This window comes from Nelumbo nucifera, chromosome 5 (assembly GCF_055504915.1).
Source record: "Nelumbo nucifera cultivar China Antique chromosome 5, China Antique-T2T, whole genome shotgun sequence".
NCBI classification, from domain to species: Eukaryota; Viridiplantae; Streptophyta; class Magnoliopsida; order Proteales; family Nelumbonaceae; genus Nelumbo; species Nelumbo nucifera.
Genome location: NC_142653.1, coordinates 15,221,491 through 15,244,535, shown reverse-complemented (window position 1 = coordinate 15,244,535; position 23,045 = coordinate 15,221,491). Strand labels below are relative to the sequence as shown.

General features: G+C 35.0%; 1 protein-coding gene across 1 annotated transcript; it reads right to left on the bottom strand.

The window, feature by feature from the left end:
* Positions 1-1,061: 1,061 nt before the first annotated feature.
* On the bottom strand, positions 1,062-21,180 carry MCM9 (minichromosome maintenance 9). The gene is made up of 20 exons (XM_010268627.3): positions 20,893-21,180; positions 20,713-20,815; positions 20,527-20,626; positions 20,298-20,436; positions 19,505-19,571; positions 17,269-17,443; positions 15,071-15,170; positions 14,255-14,352; positions 13,913-13,978; positions 13,605-13,697; positions 11,633-11,749; positions 9,972-10,044; positions 6,578-6,644; positions 3,202-3,283; positions 2,852-2,973; positions 2,695-2,765; positions 2,359-2,468; positions 2,057-2,104; positions 1,769-1,921; positions 1,062-1,490 (listed from the first exon to the last, which is right to left on the bottom strand). Exons 1-20 carry the CDS (start codon positions 21,033-21,035, stop codon positions 1,399-1,401), a joined length of 2,019 nt encoding a protein of 672 aa, XP_010266929.1. The 5' UTR covers positions 21,036-21,180; the 3' UTR covers positions 1,062-1,398.
* Positions 21,181-23,045: the final 1,865 nt, after the last annotated feature.

Sequence of the window (23,045 nt, the reverse complement as noted above, 5' to 3'; positions counted from 1 at the left end):
AGAGCCTTACACGCAAATGTCAACAAGAACTAGGAGTGTGCAACCAATTAACACCCTTAATTTAAACAAACCAATTAGGGGTCCTGTTTGGGAGGGCTGAAGCTTTGGTTGAATTGCTTTCACTGCACTAATTTGGATAAGCCATCCAAAGAAACTTAAGACACCTATTTGTGGCTTTCCAATATTTTGCCGAATACAGATTATGGGCCGTCTGGGTGAGGCCCACCTCACAAAGCCAGAAGCCGCTCCCTGAAAGCCCTCCCAAACAAGCACTAAATTAGTGAATTACTTTGGAGAAGCCAGTAGCCACAGAAAATTCAACGAAAATCCGTTTTTCCGGGCTGAAGGTTAGCAAATTTAGGCTTTCTGGGATTTCACCAACATTGATTATAAGCTGTCCAGGTGTGGCCCACCTAGCAAAGCCAAAAGCCAAGGTGAATATAATCCAATTATTGCCTGTATCAGAGCACTTTCACGCTGTGGTTTTTGGCCTTGAAAGGTGGGATCCACAAAATTAGGAGACTCTGCTGAGTGCTGACAAGCCTCTTTGAATAACGTCCTTAAAGCAGCTACCTATAAAGTTAAACCCTCCCAAACGAGCCCTCAACAGGTAAAGGGGGGGAAAACAAATTCTTTCTCATGCTCTGGCTCCCCCATTACACATTGTCTGAGGATAAATGTAACAGAAAAGATGTCCACCACCAAACAAGAATACCATGCACCATAAATAATATGAAGGATGTCCAATGTTAATATTCATATCCAATTATATATCACACTTCACTACTGAGTAATATTTGTAGACCAATGTCCTAGGAAGCTGAATGCATCTCGAGGTAGTAATGTCTTCAGGTACCAATGCATCACGTTGTTTTCATTTTTTATAGGATGGTCCAAACTTGTTTGCCAAGGAGTTTAACTTCAATAAATTATTTACCCACTTACACTAAAATCTGCTAATAGAAAGCAACCATTGGATAGATCTCATAACCAGTACTGACGTACTGTTCAGGTTGTACGTCATCCAGGTACTGCATTTAGAAGATTCATGTACAAATAGATTTTATACAGGAAGACAATGTGAAAATCACTTTTCCTTTCAGGGGTGGGGTGTAAAAATGAATTTAGTATATACTAATGTTGAAAGAAACAGGAATTTAAACTAATATACAAGTCAAAAAGCAGGCATGTACATCAGTGAAACATCTATCTAGCTACACCTGGAAAAATCAGAGAATGCTCAATAACTCTACCATAATGCTAGGAACTGACAAAATATACCTACCTCTGAGCACTTATTTTGTATGATATACTGAATCGGTAGCTTTAGAAGTTTGGGCATTATCAAAATCCTTATCAGCACTTGAATCGCCCTAGATGCCTTTTTCCTGTATTCCCTTATTGACAAATTGATTCTTCCATGCTATTTATATCAGGAAATTGATCAAATGATCTCAGTTTCTCAAGGATCAACCTTTCCTGCTTAGAATCTGTGGTGCACATGGTCAAGGACTTGTAAATCATAAAATTAAATAAATAACAGAGTGCATGTGAGGATGGGAGCACAAATGCATTACTAACTATTAGATTTGTTGAAGATAGATAAGAAGCAGTTAGTAAAGCAGCTACACCTTACAAAGTAAACATTTAACTGAAAAACAGCATGGAAGGATTTTAATATCTAGCCTGCACAGCTGGAAAGGTTGTATATATTGACATGTAGAGGAAAATGAACGTGTAGTTAAAAGTAATCAAATTGCCAGGATACATTCCTGATCTGGGTTCTCAGTGAAATTGGAATGGAGAGCATTGCCAATGCTGTCCACTATAGCTGAGGTTGTCATGGATGATTCAATGCATAAAATGGCAGTGATTGCATCTAGTCGATTAACCTCATTTCTGAACATGAGTCTTGCATGTGCTGTACCATCAATAATAAATAATGTCAAATCTTTGGGACAAATTGGAAGTTAAAAACTGATGAGGCTCCACCATCATCATCTAAGCCTTGTTCCAACTGTATGGTACCTGCTCCATATGAACATTTAAAACATACCTTGGGCTAGTCGAATCAAACTTTCAAGCATGCGCACAGTTGTCCTTGCTGCATAATTAAAGTAAGCCCCATAAACATTGAGCAAAAGGACCAATTAGTACATTACCCAGTGCTTGTCCCCACCAACCAGGATCTTAGGAGTTAGGAAGGGTTGGATTGGATTCAGACCTAACCTCCAGCATTTTTTACACAAAGTAGCCACTTCCAGGCCCAAACTTGTCATTTGATTTTACCATTGCACCAAGCAATGGCCCCTCCATAATGCTGTAAATTTCTTATTAGAAAGGTCCTGTGATTCAAACCTGCATTCTGGACAGCTGATCTTCTTTGAAGCTGGTAATAGCTTGAAATAACTCTTTCTGCCTCTTTTGTGAGTACAGGTTTGAAATATCCCTTTACAAAGTGAATGTACCTGAAAAACAAAATTGTCATAACCCATAAATAGTTATAATTGTCTCAAAATGCAACTTCAAGCTACATAAGCATCTTGAGTCATGAAGAGTGAACTCAGCTTTACTAAAACTAGAGTTTGGTAGATCCAAATAATCTTGTCAAAAATGTAGCTGTTCACATCATTAAGGTTATTCCAAAAAATTCAAAGAATTGAAAACCAGTAAATGCTTTTAAGATACGGGTACCTCCTAAGCATGGGAAGTGACCAAATGCTCATAAGATCTTCATCATTCTTTCCTTTTTCTTGTCCTCCTTGCTGATTAGATTCACATGGTCATCAACATTGGCACAAATGGTCCACAGCAACAGAGCCATTTATATCAAACTGAGTAATATATTTACCTCAGCCAGAATGTGAGATGAGACAATTACATCCCACTCCGGATTCTTTGTATCCAAGAGGACAAGGATGATATCAAATCTGCTAAGCAAGGGTCCAGAGAGTGCAGTGTTGACAGATAAAGCTAAAATAGGTTAAGAAATACGAGAAAAAGGGGGAAACAGATGAAGATGGCATGGCATTGCAACATGCCCCTAAACATTAGGGTGATTAATAAATAGCCAATTGCAATTTCAGGATGCATAACTACTGTCCAAAAATAAAACTGTAACTTGGGCCTTTACATGATTTATCATAACCTAATTCATAGAAGAAATTAAGATTGAAAAAAAAAGCTAAATAGAAGTGATACGTTGACTAGGATCATACTGCCCTTTTGGGTTTGTCGCACCGAAGACAATAGTCCTAGTACTAAGAGTTGTTACAAGACCAGCCTGAAAAAATAATAGTAATTATACAGCCAATGTTGTTTAGGAATTAGTTACCAGAAATTGAAAACAGCATGATAAATTGCCAAGGGAGAAAGAAATATCCATTTTATAGTTGCATCACTGACAACAAGCACAGAACCAATCTCCTATCATCTAACAAACCATCAATGGTGATAGAAGAGATAAATTTTAAATCAGAATGCTGGGAAGCGCAAGAAAATTACCTAAGTAGAATATAAATAAAGAAACACAAACTCATTGAAATTGATTAAAGATGGTACAGAAATATCTACTAATGATATGCATGAAAAGATTGCTGATCTGTCGCATGGCATATTCTTCATTTGTACCTCAAACTTTTAAAACTCCAAGGAAAAAATACGCAAAACAGTGAAGCATCTCAATTAAATCTACAAGAGAATGAAACTATGTTCATATGCTCGTATACACTATGCATTAATCAAGGAATATAAAACATACAACTTTGCATTAAACCAAAATGGTTCTAAGCCATAACTTTGTCATGAGCAAATGTTCTCCAATGAAATTTACTGAGCCGGGTTGCAATCAAATTATCTTCACATCCCCACACCTCCTCCAAATATAAGGATAAACCTCCTCTTTTTTCTGATTTACTTAAAAAGTGACCACCTACTTTTCCTAATATATGGTTTCCAATGGTGAATTAAGGTATAAGAAAATCAGTCTTTTCAGGGAAAACTACTATGAATGACCAACTGAAGGAAACGGAGGAGGGATGCAAAGAGAGAAGGATTTTCAAAATTTCATTTCTAAGCAAGGCCACTTTGATGTTTGGTTGTAATCATAGTTGTCAAGGCGACCCCTAGGCAACAAGGTGCCCTTGGAGGCTCGCCAAGCAGTTTTATATAGCGTGTTATAAAAAACTTTTATATTCTTAATTTTTTTATGTTATAATTATAAAATAGACATTTTTAAATAAAAATATTCATTTTGTGTGTTTATATACTAATTTCTTTTTATTATTTTCTTATTTGTTAGGGTTTAATCAACACAAACATTGCTAAATGCTGTATCGAACAACATAAAATGTTGTCCAATCAACATTTTCTTTTCTTCTTTTCTTTTCCTATAACAGAAATAGGGATTCAGCCCCTATATTTTTTGAATGTTCTATACTTTAACATGAAATTTATACTTTTCTTATGAAAATTATGGATATTTATTAAGGAAATATGATTACAGAACCTAGGAAACTACCCTAGGATACATGTTTTTACTGAAAAAATCCATCACCTAGGCGACTAGGCGACAAGGCGCCCCCCCTGTCGCCTAGCCTTGGCACTTTTGAAACTATGGTTGTAATCTCAATCCTCTAACCAGATAAGCCAGTGGAGTCCTCCTTAAACACCGACACAACATCAAATGATCTCAGCTCTAAATCCAGAATTTAGTTGTCATACTTCACATTGATAATGATACATTATTCTAGTTTGTGGTTTCTTGACCCAATTGGGATAAGTGAGAATATCATTTTGTTGACATATCAAATAAATGTAGCATTTAGGGTGTACTTTGATGTTTGGTTGTAATCTCAATCCTCTAACTGGATAAGCCAGTAGAGTCCTCCCTAAACATTGGCACAACAATCTCAGCTCTAAATCCAGCATTTAGTTGTCATTATTCATTTAAGGATACATTGTTCTAGCTTGTGGTTTCCTGATCACGGAGTATCATTTTGTTCTGATATCAAATAATTGTAGCAATTGGGTGTACTTTGAAAAGAAGGCCGACCTTACTACAAAGAAAAGAACAGACAAAACAACCTAGGCCTGTTTTAGGGGATCAACTGCCTTCTTCAACCCAATTATGAACAATTCTAGTATATGCAATAACATAATCTATATTAAACACTTCTCCAAATATTAGAGAAAAATTTTTATTAAAAACCTTAAATTCAAATACCATCTACTATTGCATGGATTTCCCCAAGTGGATGAAATGTCTGTGTAGGACATGTGTTGGATCCCAACTGGATACTTTTTTTGATGGATAACTGAAAACTTTATTAAAAGGGCATAAATATACAGAACACCGTACAATCAAGGATTGGCCACACATACTACCTATCCCCCAAAGAAGAATGAAGAAAAATTACAGAACAACCCAAAATAGTTAGCCCTTGTTTAGCCATAAAATCAGCTAAATTGGCAGATCTTGGCACCCACTGAAATTTAACTCCCATATTCAAATCCAACCACTTAATTTCCTTAAGTTCCTCTCTGTAAGTCCACAATGCCTTCTCTTCATTTGATAACAGCTTACATGTCTTTGAATCACCCTCAATAAGCAAATTAGAAATGTTTATTTGCTTTGCCAATCTGATACCTTGAAGCATTGCTAGCAGTTCTACTCCTATTGAACCTGAGAATACTGTCTTAACTTCTCCATTTTCATCCCAAATAACAACACCCACTCCAGCACAATGTCATCAAAAGAAAGAGTAGATACTCAAAGACTTTACCCAATGAGCCACTCTCATTCTTATGGTTTCAATGATGGCTTCCTTTGTTTTTTTTTCTTAATCCCTAAAGATCCTTGTATCCCTTTCTTCCTACAATGACCATATCATCACTGCTCTTGTGCATCTCCACTTATTCCTCTCCCTCTTCCTTGGCCACCTGAAAGTGTAGGAAGCAAACTAACTAACCACATCTAGAGGGGAGGCCCATTTGCAACCAATGAGGGAGAAAAAATATTCCAAATACTAGTGGAAATTGACAGGAGATTAGTAGGTGGTAACAAGAGATTAGTCTGTGGAGATAAGGTCTGATTAGGCCTTTTTTGCAAGTATTAATCTTCCCGCGGTACACTTCCCAGCAAATACACACTATGAATGTCATTTTTTCTATAGATTGTAATTAAGTAACAAAGATAAACTTCTAGATCTTTTTTTATAAGTATATAATGCTGGTATTCAAAAAAATATATATGGACTATTTTAATAGTTTATACTTTTCTATATGTGCATCCGCTAGTCCTTGTTTCTTCATTTTGCCAAGTCAAATTACAATTCCTGCATTTGTGTACATGCAACACTAATACCATTAGAGCTTTAAAATAAAAGAGGAAAAGAAGATATATCACCTACTATTCCTACTATTTCCATGAAGAATTTCTCAACTATTTGAATGGCTTATGAATGAATCTACATAAAATGTAAATAATAAGGGGAAGTAACATAAGAAGATATCATTAATCACTAAATTCTTCCATCATATTGAACAAACATGTAAAGTAAAAGGAAATGTCTGATACCTTTGCAATACTTATAGTTTGTTGCTCCATGGCTTCATGTATGGTTGCCCGGTCATGCTCTCGCATGCTATTAAAATAAAAATAAAGAAAAGAAGTGTTAGTCCAGCATCACATGTCAAGAAACACTTGAAAAAGAGCCTCCTAGAAAAGAATAGAAACAACCCTATATTTCTTTCTTAATAATAAATGGTAAATTTCACAAGATCCGTATAAAGTATACAAGCAAATAGCCCTAAACAAAAAAGAGAACCAAAATCCTAACAGTTAGTGTCATACAAAAAGAACCAACTTTGTACATGACCCCCTAACAACTGTGTGTGTGTAAACTCCAACATCTCAACCCAAGTATATAAGCATCCCCTCCAGAGTTATATATCAAAAGGAAGCAAAGTAGAAAACAGAAGTAAAAAGTTTATGTATTTCTAGTTTTCTGGTTATATACTGCAATGTCCCACTTGTCAAATAGATGCATGAAAAGATGGCTCATTTATTTATCAAAACAAGTCCAATTGGCTATCTACTTTTGATGAATGGGAAGAATGAAGAGTTAAGTATAGCGAATAAGAGGGATCATTAGAAACTGTCTGGTCTATTTTGGCCATACACTTGGGACCTTGGACCTATAGGCCATGGGAATTCTACAAGGGCTGAGGTGCTTGCAGTGTTACAAGGACCATGGCTAGGAAGATAATTAAACGTGAGAAACATGTTGGTAGAAGGTGACTTTGGAGTGGTTGTGGATTGGTTAAAGAAGAACAACAAGGATCACGGAAATTTAGGAACATTATGAAGGAAACATAATGTTTGGCTAATGCCATGGCAAGACAGGGGATAAACAGGGCACATATTTACTGAGGAACCTTGCTCGAAAATGTAACCTAAGCAGTAGAAAAAAGAGTTAGGGGGCTTTTCCAGCTTATTTAAGGGATGCTTCGGCATGCTTGTAATAACTAGTTCTTTTTCATTATCTAATGAAAGTTGGCAATTACTGCCAACTCCCCAGGTTCCTTCACCTATGTTTCTTTCTTTAATACCCTATCCATCTACTCTCTGCCTCGAGACTTCCCCAATGAAAGACATTTGGTACCAAATGGTGCCACTAAAGATTAGAGCCATTTGTGAGGAGGTTTTTCACTTAAAATTCAACACCTGCAAAACACTACAAAGGAGAAGACCTCATTAGTATCTGTCACCACATGTTTGTTTTCTTTACTATGCAAAAGGAAAATCTACTCATTACCTACTAATTTCCTGTCCATATGTTGCTAATATTTGGGAATAGTTCTTTGCTTGTTCTGGGTGAAGGTGGAGTTCTCCTTAATGGAAAAGGCAAAGTATATTTGTATTATGAGAAAAGTGGGAGGTTTCGCAATACAGTGACTTACAGTATAATATCATTCACAAAATTAACATAAGTATGCTAATTATGAGACGGAGAGAGAGAGAGAGAGAGATTAGAAGCTTCTGCCCAGGAACAGAATTTTGCAGACATATTATGGCCTTCTGATGTGCAAGACTCTCTTCAAGAGCTCACTCTTCATAGTACCTATAAAGAAGGGGAAAAAAGAAGCGCCAGGGCATCTGTTTTGTGGACTATATGGGAACAAAGGAATGGAGAAAAAAAAATCAATGTAAAGGCACACTCTAGAGAAACAATCATTAAAATTATCACAGTAAGAGTGGTGCATTGGATCAAGACCTTGAGTTTGTTTAATCTGTTTACTAAGAATGGCGTCATCAGAGGATGGAATTTAATAGCTTCTTCATCAACTAAAATGTCTATAGCCTCATAACAGTGGCACCCACCAGTCAGCAACCAAATTAAACTAAATTTTGATGGCTGCAGAATAGGAAACCCTGGACTTTCAGGCATAGGAGGGGTTATTAGGGATTGTTTATGGACCCATCTTGTCCATATACTTGGGATCTATAGGGTATAGAAATTCCATAAATGAAACAGTACTAGCCGTGTTTCAAGGAGTAGATTGTGAATGTCACTAAATGGTAGAAACTTGCTGGTGGCAGATGATTCTAGAGTAGTTATGGGCTGGTCAAAGAGCAAAAGTCAAGGTTTGTGGCAAATTAAAAAGAAATACGAGCGCTAATAAGGGAAATGGGAGCAAGGTTCTGATGGATCCATAGATCTACATATTGTTTGGCAGGCACCTTGGCTAAACATGGGGTGAATAGGGTTTATCTATATTGGGGAACTCTTGTGGATTATGTAATCTTAAATAGTAAATAAAGGGTTAGGTGGATTAATCCAGCCTATTAAGGGATGCTTGGAATATTTTTATATAATTTATTACTTGTATCATCTAGCAAAAGATAAGGGTTGCCAATCAAAAAAAAATTAATAGCTACCAATAAATAAATGTATAGCCACATAAGCTACAAAAAATAAAAGGCTCGTTGAGGCTTAAATCTATGGCCTCTATATCCTCATTGACGAGACTGAAATAACAGACATGAACATATAAACAATTGGCATCTCAAGTACAAAATGTGACTAGGAAATGGACAAGGCAATTTCTTCTCTCAATTCTCTGATGAACCGATATTGTGAATAGTAGCTTTCACAATCAAAATATATATTTTTCTTTATCAAAATGCATTTTCATAAATCACTCTGTCACCTATAACATAAATTGGTCATGCATGATGTATAACTGAGGAAAATTTTTCATTGCTTTTATTTGCAAAAGTTCATAAGATATTTTAGAGACAATATTACTAATATTACATAAAGAAGGCTAAAGTATATATGTAGAGATATAACAGTTACACAATACAGTGAAGATGAAATCTTAACTAAAATTAATATAGACCACAAATTATTACAGAAGGGTGCAAACAGGCTAGAACAACAGGTTTTGCTTTTGGCTGGTCTGCGCCAAATGTAACTAGAAACTCACCTCCAAAGTCAACCAGTTTTGCTTTCAGATAGTCAGGACTAAATGTACAGTTGCCTAGAAATTTAGACTCCAAAGCAAATCAAGGGTGATCTGGGCCAAGATGGCTAGCCTAACTAGCCCTTGTATGATGGGTTGAAGAACAGACTAAGGATAAGGTAAAAATATTAGATCCATATCACTCCAACCTATTATCATGGATATTGCGACAAGATTCACAACATCCCACAACCGACCAATCAGCATACATGAAAATGTGAAAGTCATGTATACCATGCTAAACAGATAAATAGCGTCATGCAGACATGTTTGCATGAAAAAAGTTAATAAGAGAAAGACATGAGGAATATATTTTATAATGAATATAAGAGATTTCAGAAGTCAGAACCAAAAAGAAAAGAAAGAAAGACCAATATGTAAGAAATAAGATAAAAAGAAAATATAGGTGTTGTGCCATGTAAGTCAAATCTTCAAGAAAATACCTATCAAATTCATCTATGCAGCAAAGGCCACCATCTGCCAAAACAAGGGCCCCAGCCTCCAACATCCATTCACCTGGTTATTTTAGAAAAATGAGATGATCAAGTATCAAACTTAGATATTCAATCCATCACACTGGAATATGTAGAGAATGTGAAAAATAATTGGTTCTTAAGAATACTGGGTTTGGGTAAATTTGGTTTTTCTGTTCAAAACTTCTATGCACTGTGTAGCTAGGGATAGTGATTGAAAGCAAGACAATAATAAGAGAAGCACTTTCAAAGAAACTTCGGTTTCTTTATTCAGGTTTGAAATCATAATTTTTTGTTTGGTATCTTTTAGATCTTCTTAACCGGTAGAAGTTTTTTACAATATTCAAATTCCAACCTCTCTCTTACTCCTATTTTTATCCAATCTTATTGTTTAAGAAATATATATTTAATATATAGATAGACTCCCTGGTTCATTGTGGCTTACCCCAGTCAAATTTTTTAACGTTGGGCAAAACAATACAATTTCTTCATTTTCCAATCACAGAAAAGCTGCAAACTGCTGACCTATGTCATGTTAAAGTGATTTCTTTGATTATTTGTTTATTGACTACTTAAAAGGACTTTGCATGAGGATCAATTTACAAAACCAACCTTTTGTATCTTATGGAATTCTATGTCCATAAACTCTAGTGTTCAATAATCATATTTAGCTTTCCCTTGTTCTTCACCCAATTTCTGCTTTATCAAATTGTCTTCTCCTTGTTCTTATTCTGAAAGTGCTAAAAATTTGTAACAAAAACACAAAATATGCATTGAATATCTTTCAAGAATACCTTCCTATGTGTAGAGTCCTAAATCTATAGCTCCCATCTTTTTTTTTTTATGAGTAATAAAGTATTTTATTAATAATAGTAAAAGTAAACTGACAAATACATACAAAACTGAGTTCTCCCAGAAGGCATGAGTTGCTGCCTTAAAAACAAAGTAAAATTACAATTGATCCCTGTTCACCCCTGCTTCTCTAGTAGGTCAGCCAGTCCATCAGATTTTTTTTTTTTTTGATAAACGATTGGTATTTTATTAAGCATAGAAAAAGTGTACAATCAGCCTAAGAGGAGGCATGAGATGTTAACTCCCCTTGGAGCTGAGCACTGAGAAAAAGGCAAACTCTAGCCTGAAATTACAATTATAAGGTAGCCCAAAAAAGCATACTCTAGCTCCCATCAGATATTCCTTCTACAGTGCTTCACAAAGGTCCTTTTTTTGTGGATTGTTAACATTGGACTTTAAATGGTATGCAGTTATGCATAATGTACTTTTCTCATTTCATTAGGCTAGACTTAACTACCTTACCCCTCCCTTTGTTTTTACACATAGCCTTCAATACAGTTGTTTCCCGTAAACCCTTTATTTTGCGAGTCGGCAATACAATTTTCTGTTCTTACTCTCACCTTTACCATAATATTTCCATATTAATAAAATAAAAGAGTTTGTTTGAATGAAAAGTGATACTAAATGTATAAGTTTGTGCCTTGCTAGACCTAGAATGCATGTGGACATTCATAAATGACAGTGTCAGAAGGTTGAGCTTCATGGTGCAAATGTTATTACAGTTCAACAGAACTTTAAACTTCATAATTATTGAAAGTATGGGAAACCATAAAACCTACCTCCATCCTTGACAGCAGTAACAGTTAATCCAGCACTGGTGCTTCCCAAGCCAGTTGTGATAACAGATCGATTGCTCAATTTAGCAGCAAACTTCAAAAATTGGGACTTCCCAGTCCCTGTCAGATTCATAAAATAACAAACATTATCACTCTGCATCTGTATTAGGAGTTTCAGAAAATCCAACTGCCCTCTTCCTCAGACAGTTTTTTATGCTAATGGAACACGAAATATTTATTAGCAATAAGAAGCATACAGGAAATAAAACATTAATTAGAATTTTCCTTGGGGGAAAATTTTGGGGGGGTGTTGGACATTGTGCATTTACAGGGTATACCTTTGTACACTGATTTAAGATTATTCTTAACCACGGAATTTCTTTTTTTTTCTTTTTAATAAATTTTTCATTTATCATGCATGCATAGATAAAGTGAGATTTTAGCTGGTGATAGCCAATAAAATGATCAGCACTTGATACATGATCCTTAGAAGGCTAAAACCAATAAAATTTATTTCTCACACTTGGTTATGTACATGGCTGATGGATAAGCAGCGAGTCAATTCTATGTCAACTGTCAGATTTAAGTTGGAGCTTGCAGAGTGCCCCTTTGGTCCAGGTGGAAGATTATGTGGAAATGTGTTCTTTAGAACCTTTTGGAGCATCTAGGAAGAGAGGAATTCTCAGATCCTTCATGACATTAAGTAATTATGGTGTCGTTTGACAAGTCTTTTTTGAAAGATCTTCTGGCATACCTGACAGCCAAAAGACGATGTGAGCTTTTGCATTAAGATCTTAGCAGCCTGAAGACCGTTTGGTTAAGGCATGTCTTCCTGCACGTCTTTCTGCACAAAGACATGATGAAAAAAGTGGACAAGCTCCATTTGGAGCTTCCCAAAAATAGCCCAAAACGGGCTTCACACGTCTTTTCGGGGCAGCATCTTTTGGCAGCTAGATCTTTTCCCAACCAAACAGAAAAAGACGAAAACATGGGCTGCCGGGCTTCTAAACAGCCAACAGCCCACGCAAAAAGATGTGCCAAACGGGGCTTATACATCTTGTCAGTGAAAAATTTTATTACCATTAGAGTGGCCAAATGAATGATCACCATGGGTGCTTTTTAGTATGTTTCTATTGGCTGGAGTGTGGAATATTGGTGCCTTATAACCTTTTAATTTGGAGATCATGATAATAGTGAATAAGTGGCAGCTTTGCAAATTGATAAGTGATAATGGTATTAGGGTAAATTGGTATAGTGAATTAGGTAATGGTAATTAGGGATTTAGGGTATATAGAGTAATTAGGGTATATATATAGAGCTTTGCAAATCGATATAGTAAATTTGCAATGGCCAATACTTTAGCAAAGCGAGGAATTAGTAGGGAAAACCTTTTCTAGGTGTGTTTGTAATTTATTTTTTGTAAGGGTCACCTTGATTATGAAGGTGACAGTTGAAATAAGTCTCCTTAAGATTAATAAAGGTCACCATTTCCCATAAAAAATGATATAGTAAATTAGACAATGGTAATTAGGGTATTGCCTTCTTGTCATGTTAAGTTCCTTCTACATTTCAAAAAGAAGGCTACTTATGCTAATTACTGAACTTTGTGGCAATTGTGGAAGAAACTTTCAAAGAAGATCCTAGCAATTTTCCCTTAAAATTATTTAGGCATTAAAACAAGAAACATTTATGTATATAAGTTGTATTCTTTTTCTTAGCATTTTTCTCCAGCATACCAAAATGTTTGCATATCAATATCTTAAAATTGACTTATCAATATGCCCCACTGTACAGTTATTTAATCCTTGGTTATAATTGTTCCTCTAGGATGTAATCCAACTATACCCATAGTTGGCATGGCTAGAAAGGGAAGAGTTGAAGTGTTAGGCCATGACTTGTAAATCTGCAGCCTCACCTAAAGTAGACATCTAGAATATCAAGAACTTGCATAATCATAAAAGAAAAAGAAGATTACCAGGGTCACCAACTAAAAGCAAGTGTGACTCCCCTCGAACCTTTGTCCCAGAAGCACCAACATGTTGAACACCTCCAATCAATGTTAGTGCAACTAAAGGTTGAAGTAGCAATGCATAAGATAAATGGAAATAGAATCCATTAGTGTAAGAATATAACTTCTGTTGGTAAGGTTCAAAAAAGAAGAAACAGAAAGCATTTCATGTATGGCATTACCTAGTCTTCTTCTTTGTTCGATTAGCAAAGAAAGTTGTATATTTCAATCTTCAAACTAAATGTTAAAGAAACTGAAAATGAAACATCATATACCTGCAAGCTTAACTGTAAACAGTCCAAAAACTTGTGGGCAAATTCCTCGGAGAATGGCATTTCTCCCTGTGATAAATTTGACTGCTTTGAGAATAACTAGAAAGACAGTATTTACTCTTAAATAGAATTATTAATTGTTATACTACAACAAATATCCGATAATTCTTTACAGCATGATATCCCTTAAGTTTGTATTAAAGTTGACACAAAATAAATAATATAAATAGCATAGAAAAAGCAAAAGGAGCGTTGTTACATAGCTTTTTTTTTCTTTTTTTATATTTTTTATTAAAGAAGTTAAATACATGGGTACCAAGAAGGCAAGAATACATGGTTACCTACCTTTCAATGGGGTATCTTTGTGCTCCAACCAAAATTGCTTGAACTTATTGACTACATGATCAGGAACATCAATATCTGATTTTAGTTCATTGGTTCTCCTGGGCAGTGAAAATACTATAAGTGAATGTATTTGCATAATTCCTCTTCCACATGCATGTCATTAAGGGCAAAATGGCTACAAGAGAAATACATGAATGCCAAAATTAGCAAAATGCTTTTGAAGTACATGTACTACTTGCTTCAAGCAATTTAAGTAAAACATGAAATGCAAGAGAGCTGGACTTGATTCAAGCTGAACCAAAAGCCCTGTTGCAAGGATTGAAGCTTGCTGAACAATTAGGGGCAAGAGAGCTGGAAATTGAAGGAGACTCGCTTCTGATTATAACATGGGCAAAGCAAATTGAGTCAGCACCTTGGAAGCTAAGATTCACTTTTAGACAGATTGACCAACTTGCAAAGAGATTTAACTCTACCTTCAAATGGGTTAAAAGGGAAGCTAATGGGTTGGCAGATATGTTAGCCAAGCAGGGAGCTAATAGACCATCCTTATTTTGGACACTGTTGTAAACTAACTTTGTTTTGGGAATTATTGTATCTTAAATTCAGATTTAAATTAATAAATGAATTTCTTCGCTGATCAAAAAAGCATGGTGATAGTTAAGTGTCAACTTGAAAAGAAGGTGGTATACATAAAAATCCTAGGATATTCAACACCTCAAAACATCTTTAAAAGCCATCAGGTAAACTAGAACTCGTGTTCTAGGTATAAGTAAAGCATTAATTGACTTATCAATGTAAAAGAAACACTTCACCAACCTGACATGATTGGCAACTAAAACTGGATCAAGGTCACATCGAACATCCTTTAAATTTGAAGACCATTTTGCAGTCAAAACCCCTGTAACGATCACATCATCTAGAACAACCAGAAGATTAATGGAACCAAATCAAAATTCAAACAAGAAGCATAGAATGCAAGAAGAGACAAAGTTATATGTATTAGAAAATCTGAGCAGCATAAAGAAACTTCTGGAGAAAACAGGCTTACAAAATGAATTACTGTTCCTCAATGAACAGCATTGTCAATGAGAACATTCAACTTCCAAAGCATGCAGACAAAAATCAATCCATAAATATCTTGATCTGCTAAAAAGTGTAGCCAGTTCCTCCAACAAGTCAGGCTTGAAGGGAAGGGGATCATACCCATGTATCCAAATCCATCCCAAAAGTTGGTTGAATGTAGTGTATGACTCGTATTGACCCTTGGATTAACCCTTCATAAATCTTGAAGTTGTGATACATAGGGCATACTCTTTGTTTATACCTAGGCCTTGTGCACATCTAAGATAGCAGAAGTCGACTCCTGGCCATTGTCAATCAGTGTACATGTAGGAAAGGCACTGGTTGAGGTGCAAGGAAAGATGAACTAAAGTTTTTCTGCCTCTAGAGCATTTGATTTTATTTAAGGGAATAAAAAGTTAGCGGCATATTTTAGGAAGGTGTTAAAAAGTTTTAGGATTGGAATCCAGTCATTAATAGACCAACTCATTCTTAGTAGTCATGGGAAATGATCCATCTTTTTGCTACCAAGGTCACCATTCAACTGGCATATGCACATGGTTTCAAATGTCGCCAAATGTCAATGTCGAGGCTTACCGACATGAAAATGGATGGTAATATAAAAATCGATCCAAATAACCAAAAAAAAGACAGTTTTTCCTATTATGTCGACAAGATGTTGACTAATGTACATTAATAATATAATATATTAGTATACTATATTAACATAATACAGTATATTAATATAAATTATTCCATTAATAATTTCTATTTAATATTTCAAATAAAATATTTATAAAAAAGAATTAACCAAAATACAAAAATAAAAGAATAAATTAATTACTTTATAATATAAAACATAAAATATTTTTCAAGTAATAAAATATTAACTAGTTAGTATTTTTAAAAATATTTACTAAAATCAGAAAATGTTTATTAAATTTTATAATAAATCATATTCTACATTTAATATAAAAATCAGAATGAATTTATTAAATTTTATACTAAATCATAATTTATTATAAATTTAGCATAAAAATCATAATAAATTCATTAAGTTTTATAAGAATTCAGAATTTATTATAATCTTAATACTACAAAAAGGAGAATCAGTTTATTAAATTTATAATAAAGCATAATGTATTATAACTTTAATATTTAAAAAATCAGAATAAATGTATTTCTATTTACTAATGTGAAATAAATATATTAGAATTTATAATAAATCAGAATTAAAAATAAGAAAGAAAATATCAGATAACCTTGTAAAAACATCAAAATGCATAATAAATCAGTAAATCGCCATTTACTAATTTGTTATTGATCTTAGTTTCTTAGCTTTATATAATGGTTGGGAATAAGACAATAGTCTAGAAATATGTATTAATGCTCTTTTTATAATTTTACAAAATATCATTGCATATTTCCACATATTTCATAATATTTTCACAATGTCTCTAATTTTTACAATATTTCCCCTCGAAATTTCCGACATATGTCCTATGTTTTGGTAAGAGACATTTCCATCGACATCGACATTTTAAACCTTGCATATGCAGTCATTTTGGAGTCATAACTCCACAAGAAATACATGATTTAGAGTAAAAATATATCAATCAACTTGATGAGTATAAAAAATAAATAAATAACTATCCCACTATCTAAAAATAGGAAAGATAATGTACAGTTAATATTTTAACAAAAGAATCTACTGGAATTTGAAAAGAACTGAAGAAATTGCTTTATATATCAGAACGACAAAAACAACAATGTTCACAAAGAAAAACTATCATTTTGGAAATAAGCACGAATGTCAATCAGATATACACAATAGTTTTACTTTAAAAAAAAAAAGAAAAGAAAAAGAAGGTCCAGAAAAAAGAATATTAAAAAAGAAAAAAGAAGAAAAGTAAAAAAGTTGGAATTAAAGCAAGTTATTAACATGCAAAACATACCTCCAGCTTTAACAATATCAACAAGATCATCCTTCAGAACAACAGGTATTGAGCGAGGTATAGACCCAATGCCTAAAACTTGTGTATTTTCTTGGATTTTGATTTCCTGATAATCATGACAGACAATGGTTCCTTCCATAAATTGAAAATTTGTGCCTTCACATGATCTAGCCCTCTGTTACAGAAGACAACAGGTTGTTCATCAAACTTCTAATACAAACCAAAAAGAGCCAACTAATACATCAATCAAAAAAAAAAGAACCAATTAATACCTGGATCTCATAATTACAAGATATGTGATATTATAAAATTAAGGTAATTCTATATACAATGATGAGGATTAATTATTACGCTGTGCAGGCTCAGAGATGAGATCATTTGCTACTTCACTGTTCACTTTCTCAGGGTCTATGAACCAATTTTTTCACATGTTTGGTATTTTCTAGGTTGGCATCCTGGAAAGGAAGATATTTGTCAAAGGGAGGGAAGGTGGTTTAAGTTAAAAGTGTTCTCTTCTCTCTTCCCACTTACCTACTATCACTGTTCCTCATTCCAGCCAGAGGGTGAGGAAGCTGAGGAAGTTCAATATAGCTTGTCTTGCCAAGTGGCTTTGGAGGTGGAATGAACAACCTAATGCTTTATGGGGAAGGATTATTCTAGCTAAATATGGTGCAGGTGATTCAATATGGGAGCCAGCTGAGACAAGAATGTCTTATGGGTGTGCAGTGTAGACTGTGGAGAGGAACTCAAAAAGCTCTTGTGGAGTTCAGCAAAGGAATCAGGTACACAGTGGGAGATGATACAAGAATCAAATTCTGGACTAATACTTGGTGTGGAGATCATCCTCTTAATCAGAGCTATCCTAACCTCTATGAGATTGCTCAAAGCAAAGACTGCTTGGTTGCTGAGGCTTTCTCTTGGGTAGGAGATACAGAAGTTTGGTGTCCGATATTTAGAAGGAATCTAAATGACTGGGAGGTTGGACAGTAGATGAAGCTGATGCAGCAACTGTCTGGCATAACTCCTGGCTTCATGAGTAGGGATAAGAGAATTCAGAAGTGGGATAAAGCAGGAATTTTCACAGTGATGTCTTTTTTATTATGGGTGGCAGTGTGGGCAAGTGTTTGACAGTGGAGATTTTGGCTAGGAGAGGGCTGAGTGTGCTGCCTAGTAAGTGCATAATGTGTGGGGAAGCTTCTGAAGATTCAGATCATCTATTGATCCACTGTAGAGTTGCTCAAATCCTTTGGGCAAAGTTTTTGGGTCTGTTTGAAGCTCAGTTCTGTTTCCCAGAAAATCTATTAGCAGTGCTTCAGAGTTGGCAATTGAAAGGTCTCTCTAAAGAAGGCAAGGTTATCTGGGGAGAAGACCAGCTTTAGTGGTTTGGACAATATGAACAGAAAGAAAAAAAAGAAAAGACTGTTTGTAAATAAGTTTGTTACAGAGGAAAATTTATGTAAATGATTTTGGGGTAGGATGTACTCAAGGGTAGGAACACATAAACAATTCAGGAATAGACCATATAGCTCTTTTTGTATCTATGCACACAGGGTATACAATTTAGAAGATGTAGTACAGTTTTTGATTGGGCATTGCACAGCTCCTTGTTGTTCAGATCTGGTTTGCTTTTTGTCTAATATATTACTTTACTTTTCTCTCAAAAAAAAAAATTGCTCAGTTAGGTGAATCCTAGATTTGGATAAAGAGGATGGTTTTTTATCAAGGTCAATTCTTCGTGGGTTAAAGATTTTAGTTCTAGGACTTAGTATGGAGCTCTGATTCACCATTGCTTCTTGTGCCTTTCATCTACAACCACATGATACAAATAAAGATTATAAGATGAGTAAGAAAAAAATAGAAAGATTGATCAGATATGAACTTATTTAAAGGAACCTAGGAGTGGCTCCAATAGGTGATAAAAAGTAGGAAAGTAGACTAAGATAGTCTGTTCACATGCCGAGAATACCATCCAAATAACCAGTATAAAGAAGTATCTGTTACAAGGAAGGGGCTAAAAGAGCTAGGGGCAGGACCAAAAAAAGTAGACTAATAGTTTGTTCACAGGTGGATATTGGCTTTAAATAGAAAAAGATTGGCAGAACAGGATTTATGTAGTCAACCCCATATAGTTGGGATAAGGAACGGATGATGATGATGATAATTTGCTAAATAAAAAAAAAAAAAAAGATTATTTGCTAATAATGTATAAATCAGTGGGCATTAAGAAGAAGCATACCTGGGAAGGGCAAGATGATGGAAGCCTTACAGCATTTCCAGTCTCTAGTTCGGGATAGACTTTAAACCTAAATGCAAACATTATCAGTCCAGCTGATGACAAACAGAAAACAGAATTAGTCAATACCTACTCCAATATACTAGATGATAAACAGTTAAACACAAAGCATGCTATTCAGTAGCACCACTAGGAGAAATAAATGCTATAGATCAACACAATCACGTGTTGAGAGTCACCAATGGGAGCACAAGTGCAATGCCCTAAATTGAGAAATACAATTGGAATTGCTTGGGTCCAGGAAAGATCATGTAATTCCTTCTAGGATAGATCATTCCATGTTAAATTGATAACGATAAATGTGAAACCTAATTAAAGACCTTTCAAGTCTAGATAATGTGAGAGGACATGACAAGTATTACCAGGGGGGGGGAGGTATGGACATGGGGGATGTGTTCTGGTGCCAGTGGCGACGAGAAGAGGATTTGTGGGCGGTTACTGAATTAAGAGGTTGTCGGGTTACTTAGTTTAGTGTAAAGACTACGATTCAAAAACCAGCCTTAGCGATATCAGTAGCGAGAGTAGATGTAGTTGTGTTACTTGCTAACTGAGCCACAAAGCACAGACATTCGGGAGAAAAAGAAAAGGATTCGACATTTTGGTTGGAATATAAAAAATTACCATGTCTTCTGCTCATGCACTAGTAGCCCCATCCTCAGTTTTCTAGATTAAAAAATAATTATAATAAATAAGATAAGAATGGTTGAGCTACAGATGAAAGTGAAAATCAAATCACCTGTGCTTGCATTTACGGCACTCGTATTCCCGCTCCCCTTCAATCATCTTGATGGACCCGGACCTGATGACAGTCCCTTTCAGAGTCAGAAGAACACCCCGATGTTTCACTCTCACGCGTCCAATGCTCGGGAAAGTCTCTGTACGCATACAAGTTGCCACGGATCAAACAGAGAGGCAAGTTTGAATAATAGAATGCAAAAGACCATGCTTCGTCAGTGGAGCTAAACCTGGGAACTCCAGAGGAGAGCCACTGATGTTGATCCGGACGTGTACGAAATTCTTGAGAACTGCATCCTTCGGGTACTTCAGCTCGTCCAGAATGACACGCTATTATTTTCATTCAAATAATATGAAGTCTTTAGTGCATTTGATGGTATTTGAATGTCATGGCGATAGATTCGACAATTCAATACCTGAGCCTGGCAAGCACCATGATCGAATAGCAGCAAGAATTCAGTAGGTCGGGAGAAGAGGAGGTGTGCTAGTTGAGGATCTTCTTCAGTCAACTCTGCGAAACTGAGGGAGAGGGAAAGGAAGAACTGTTGTTAAACTGGAGGTAAAAGAATGAGAGAACGAAAATTACTGGGGCTTACTCTACAATGAGAGGATAATGGAGCATGGAATCTTGGGAGAACAGAATCGAGTGAATCTCGTCAGTATGGCGGCGAATGATAAATCTCGCAAAAGCATGTATGTGATCTTCGGCCGCCATTTCATGTTCTTGACAATTATCCATCGATGAATACAGTATATAAGACTAAAATGAGATGTAGACAAATGATAATGGAGTTTTGAGCTTCCGCACTTCACTTCTCTGAGATTCAGAGGTACTGGTTCGCACTTCGGACTCGTTGATGGAGCATTGGGCGGGAAGGGGAAGTAGGGTTGCAAACGGATCGGATCGAATCGAATCGGATATATGTAGTTTTCGAATTCGAGTCAGGTGTCATACATCGTATTCGAACCGAACTCGGATTACATGGGATGTATAAATATATAATGTATTCTAGTTTCCGGGTTTTTACGTATTTTTCAATTTTGGACTTTCTTTCGAGTACCCCACTACCCCTATCTTTTAAAGAGGGCAATAAGGAGAAAAAAGTTCATTCTATTTAATAGTCCTATAATCAAGAGATCAACTCGGTTATTCGGTTAGTACGTAAACTTGGTACAAATAGAATGCAGTCACCATATTGGTTCCCACCACACAAGAAGATACTCAACCTACTTGAGTTTGGTTCCTAAAAAGGTCATTAATAAATTATACCAATTAAAAATAAATTTACAATACAAAACCTATGTATTTATCAACATAAAAATGAATTCATCATCCAGTTTCAGTGGTGGGTAAATACTTCATCCATTTGGGTTTAAATGGGTCGATCCATGATGTTACGTTTAAATGACGAATGTTTAAACATTAATTAAAAATATGATTAAAAAAACTAATTTTTGTAAAAATAGATATGTATTTAATATTATATATTTATTAATGGAGACCTATAAGATGTACGGGATTTATTAAGCGAAAGCTAAATAATAGAAATGGGCATTTACTAAAATACCCCTTATAGTTTCATAGATTTATTAAAATCTACCCTATAGTTAGCATTTTACTAAAACACCACTTATACTTTGCAATAGATTTAATCAATCTTCCGTTAGAGGACACTAGAAAATGACAGTATTGATCCTATTGTTCATTTAAATAGATTTAATCAAAAGAAAATAAAAATAAAAATACATTTTTTGCCCTTAATAAGGCACAGGCAACCACTCTATTGGCTATATTTGGTCAATTTTGTTTTTTATACTAAAAAAATGTTAAAGATATTTTTTGAATAAAAAATCATGGGCCTGATGGCAAAACAGACTCTCCTTAATGAAAGGTTGATTAAGTAAATAAGTTGTAAAATATATGGAATGTTTTAGTAAAATGAAAACTATAAGGTAGGTTTAAGTAAATATGTAAAACTATAAGGTGTGTAGGAATGGCAACGGGGCAAGGATCATATTCCCTATCCCCGACCCCGATTATGAAATTAACCCACATCCCCAATCCCCGACGATGATGGGTTCCCCGTGGGGACTCAAATCCCCAAAATGTTTTCAGATAATAGTATTTTTTAAATAAATTGATTTAAAATAAATAAAGATTATAAATTATAAATAATGTTTTAAAGATGTTTTGATATATATATATATACAATATAAATAATATAATAGTATGTTTAATATAAATAACATTTAATATATATATATATATAAAATTAGGGTCGGGGCAAGGCAGGGACCTCGATCCCCATCCCCGACCCTAACCCCAACTAATCCCCGTCCTTACCCCCCACCCCACCAAAACAATCCCTATCCCTGGCCCCATCGGGTCATGGAAGTCAGGTCCCTATCGGGGATGGGGAAAATTGCCATGTCTAAAGGCGTGTTATAGTAAATGATCCTAATAGAAACACACAAAAGTATACAATTGTTTTATATTTTAAACTTTTTAAATAATTAATAATCATTCATATTTTATATATTGCTCTTAATAAAATTTTTATAATAAAAAAATAACAATAATTAATTTTAGTTAGGTTTATCCATCAAACTGATGAAACCAACCAACCCGATTAACTCAACATGAGTTGGTCGGCATTCTAGTATTTTAGGTTGGCTTTGGTTCAAAAATTTTCCAATTCGACCAAATTGGATCAATTTCACTTTGGCCAGTTGCAAACCAACCAAAATC

Coding starts and splice junctions, on each gene's coding strand:
- MCM9 (XM_010268627.3), bottom strand. CDS start 21,035: ATGGATAATTGTCAAGAACATGAAATGGCGGCCGAAGATCACATACAT. Junction 11,750..13,604: donor GCTTTTAGTTGGTGACCCTG/GTAATCTTCTTT, acceptor TGAATCTGACAG/GGACTGGGAAGTCCCAATTT. Junction 1,922..2,056: donor TTTGATTCGACTAGCCCAAG/GTATGTTTTAAA, acceptor TTGATGGTACAG/CACATGCAAGACTCATGTTC.